The sequence below is a fragment of the Chenopodium quinoa genome, unplaced genomic scaffold, assembly GCF_001683475.1.
Source record: "Chenopodium quinoa cultivar QQ74 unplaced genomic scaffold, ASM168347v1, whole genome shotgun sequence".
Classification (NCBI taxonomy): domain Eukaryota; kingdom Viridiplantae; phylum Streptophyta; class Magnoliopsida; order Caryophyllales; family Amaranthaceae; genus Chenopodium; species Chenopodium quinoa.
The window spans coordinates 23,634-27,241 of record NW_018742441.1 but is presented as its reverse complement, the minus strand read 5'-3'; the positions used below and the strand labels follow the sequence as shown (position 1 = coordinate 27,241).

The 3,608-nt window shown below is 30.9% G+C and overlaps 1 protein-coding gene across 1 annotated transcript; it reads right to left on the bottom strand.

The window, feature by feature from the left end:
* Positions 1-1,109: 1,109 nt before the first annotated feature.
* LOC110716149 (two-component response regulator ORR9-like) lies at positions 1,110-2,691 on the bottom strand. Its single transcript, XM_021894783.1, has 5 exons — positions 2,303-2,691; positions 1,933-1,988; positions 1,752-1,829; positions 1,585-1,655; positions 1,110-1,404 (listed from the first exon to the last, which is right to left on the bottom strand). Exons 1-5 carry the CDS (start codon positions 2,397-2,399, stop codon positions 1,209-1,211), a joined length of 498 nt encoding a protein of 165 aa, XP_021750475.1. The 5' UTR covers positions 2,400-2,691; the 3' UTR covers positions 1,110-1,208.
* Positions 2,692-3,608: the final 917 nt, after the last annotated feature.

Here is a 3,608-nt window from a genome sequence, read left to right as displayed (position 1 = left end):
TTACATTATTATGATTATTATGAGGTGTTTTATATAATTATATTTGCCTCTTCATTCATAGGATGACTAATAGCAATATTTTAGTGTTATAAAAGGGTCACCGAAATTTGTAGGTCTTTGATAGGTCACATAAAACGATGGTACCACGAAACAAACTATGCCCTTTGACTTACCAACATTGCTTTATAATTGGAGACAAAATCTTATCTTCACTAAACTATCATTATTATTTATTTGTAATCAAACTATTATGGAAGAAGTCATAACTAGTACGCAGTATGCTTATTATGATTTTGACTAGAAAATACTTGGTTTTTAATTTGTGTAAGCATGTCAAACCATAAAATATTGTGGGGGTCATAATATATCTTGGAAAATCTTTCTTACCCTATAGAAAAATTTATAGATTATAAATTTGAATTATCCTTCGAGGTTCATTGTAACCATTTTTTTATTTTTTTTATTTTTTTTTTGAAGAAAAGGTTCATTGTAAATTTGTAACCCTTGAAGAAAAGCAATGCCAAGAACTAACATGAATTGCGTTTGTACATTGTAATGCAAAGAAAACTTCTACATTGCTTATAATTTCCTTTTTTAGAATTTGTTTTTTTTTTGTTGGGTGAAATGAAAAGATAAAATTTCCTTATCAACATGCAATTTTTTTTGGGAGTTTATCAATAGGCAAAATAGCCATCTTTAAAACATAAATCATACGATTGTTGTACTAACATAGAAATGTTATACATATTTGTTGTTGGAAAAAAAAAAAAAAAAGGTTATTTGTTTTATATGTAGCTGTGAACATGTAAATTTTGTATCCTTAGACAAATTTGTCATCAAAATTATGTAAGTTTTTAATTTTAAATTAAATTGCTCAATTACATACAGAAAATGTTTAAGCATGAATTATTTCAATGTTAATTTGATTAATTTCATTATATGGAGTACATCCTTTTGTTCCTATGTACTTGATCTGTTCTTGTCATCGCTAGTAAAAATATAATACATTTTTATTTAAAAATATAATACATTTTTTTAAAATAAAAATATAATAAACCAAACAAAGAATATAATGAAAATTGATTCTATAATAATACTAAAGGTTAGATATTATGAATTTCAATAACAAGTACATCATGTAATTTTTTCTTGAAAAGGACATGACATAATCATGATCTTGATATTGTTCTAAATAAAAAACTTCTTCTTCATAGTTTGATATCTTGTTGTCCAATAAATATTGAACCTTTGATTTGCTCCTCTTGAGTCTTATAGTTTGATTTCTGGTTGTCTAGTGAATATTGGTCCCTTGATTTGTTCCTCATTAAGTGTGGTTTTAGCTTATCGACATCTGATGACCTAACCGGCTTTAGGAAAAATTCATTTGCACCCTCCTCTAAGCACCTGCACCATACATTATTAGTCGATTTTCGTGCTAACGCACAATTAGAAGTTAAGAAATTATTTGGTGTGATAAATAAATTATTTTGGCGAATAAAAAAAAATCTCCTTTTTTTTTTTTTTTTTTTTTTTTTAGTGGTATTTCTTGGAAAGGAAATGAAAGTGTACATGTCTATACATTACCTATTTATTCTATCCGGAATATTTTCAGAGGACATAATCACCACTGGAATATCTTTAAGATTTTCAGACTCCTACAAAATCAAATCAAAAATATATATTACAATCAACTTAAGTATATCAAGAAAATAAAATCATGCAAAAGGATTATAAAAATCTTCAATATTCACCTTGATTTTCCTAAGGAGATCATATCCAGTCATTCCAGGCATACAATAATCAGTGATTATCAAATTCACCTGCAATTCCTAGTCAAAATCAACCACAATTAAAATTAATTACAATAACATAAAATTTATAATTAGTTAAAAAAATAAATAAATTAGGGAGTATTTGTTCGTTGTAACGTACATTTCCTTGCAAACCCAACAACTCTAATGCTTTGGTGCCTGAATCCACTGCGGTTACTGCATGCAAACAACAAGAGTAACTTGACATTTTAGTATTTTACCATACTTTTATAGGGTTTTAAATTAAATGGTACGTACAATTTTTGACATAAAATTAAACAATGGTAATAATTAATGTAGGCGAAATTTAATTTTAACTAAAATCGAGTAAATAATTGATGCATAGGAATACTTGTATTTCAAAATAAAATAACTCAAAATTCGTTTGAATTTTTTTTAAATGTACGGACCATCTAGTTGCTAGAGAGAATCTCAACCCATTTTCGAAGGATTGAATTTGACAAAAAGAATGCAAATTACAAGTAACTAACCTTGGAAAGAGGATGTGGTAAGGAGCCTTTGAATGAGCATTCTATCAATGTTGCTATCATCAACGGCTAGGACATGAAATTGAGTATCGATAGCCATACTCGACGACTACAACTTTAAGAAAACAATGTATGGTAAAGAAGAAAAACACGACAATTCGATCGATTGGTATATAGGTAGGAAGATGCACACTCTTGTGGTTGATAACTTTGAAGAAGGGGTGACTAGTAGTGTTTATATATACATGTTAACGTGTGATATGGCTAATAAAAGCTTGTATAGGATCTTTACAGTTTGGAGGAGATATGGGACAAAATAATATTATTGATATGAATCACTATCTTCTGATCTTTTCTTATTGATTTTGATATTATGCTGATAGTATACAAAGAACAAAGAAGTTTCTTGCTATGTTTCCAATTTGAATTTTATTATAATATTAATATTATGATCTCTTTTTTTACTTGGTGATGCTTTGACTGTTAGAAGGAAGATTTAGGCCATAGTAGATAGCTTAATTATGCTCTTAAGGGCTTATTAAGGGTTAATTAAGATATATTATCCTCTAATTTTGGGCTATATAATCATGGATAATCAACAAGAACATCTCCTCTTGATCCTCTTGGTTTGATTCCTAAAATTGTTGATTTCCTAGCAAGATCATGATTGACCATTTCTGGTTTATAAGTTTCATAGAGATCTCACCAGTGAGAGTCAAGTTTTGTATCACACTTTTATTGTATAAATTATTATTTGCACCAAAAAAAAAAAAATCATGTACTTACTGATTAGGGGATTTTTATCCACCAAGCGCCGTTTGACAAGTGGACCAACCAGGTTCCGCCACGCGTCCTCCACGGACCACTTAAGACACGCCACGTGTCCACCCATGCCAAATGGGACAACCGGCCATCAAGGCCCATTTCAGTCTAGAAGCCCGTTCGGCCCTAGGTTTACCTTAAACCTCGAGAGTTGCACGCTTCCCAAGGCTATAAATACTCGATTAATCCTCATTAATCGAGGGACCGAATAATTAACGGAACGGAGGAGAAACATTACGGAACACACTAATAACCGGCTGATCTCGCTAGCAAAGCAGATTACCTACATTAAATACTCTCACCTAGAGAGACCTTATTACTTTAATTTCTGTATTAATTACTCCTTAATCAGGTACTAACTTGACCGTTGGAGGCGGAGCTCTCAGGAGTCTCCGTTATTTTGCAGGTACAGGCGTCCGGTTCCAGTCTCGGAATTGTAGCTCTCCCGCAGGACATCAGAAAACCCCGAAACATTTGGCGCCGTCTG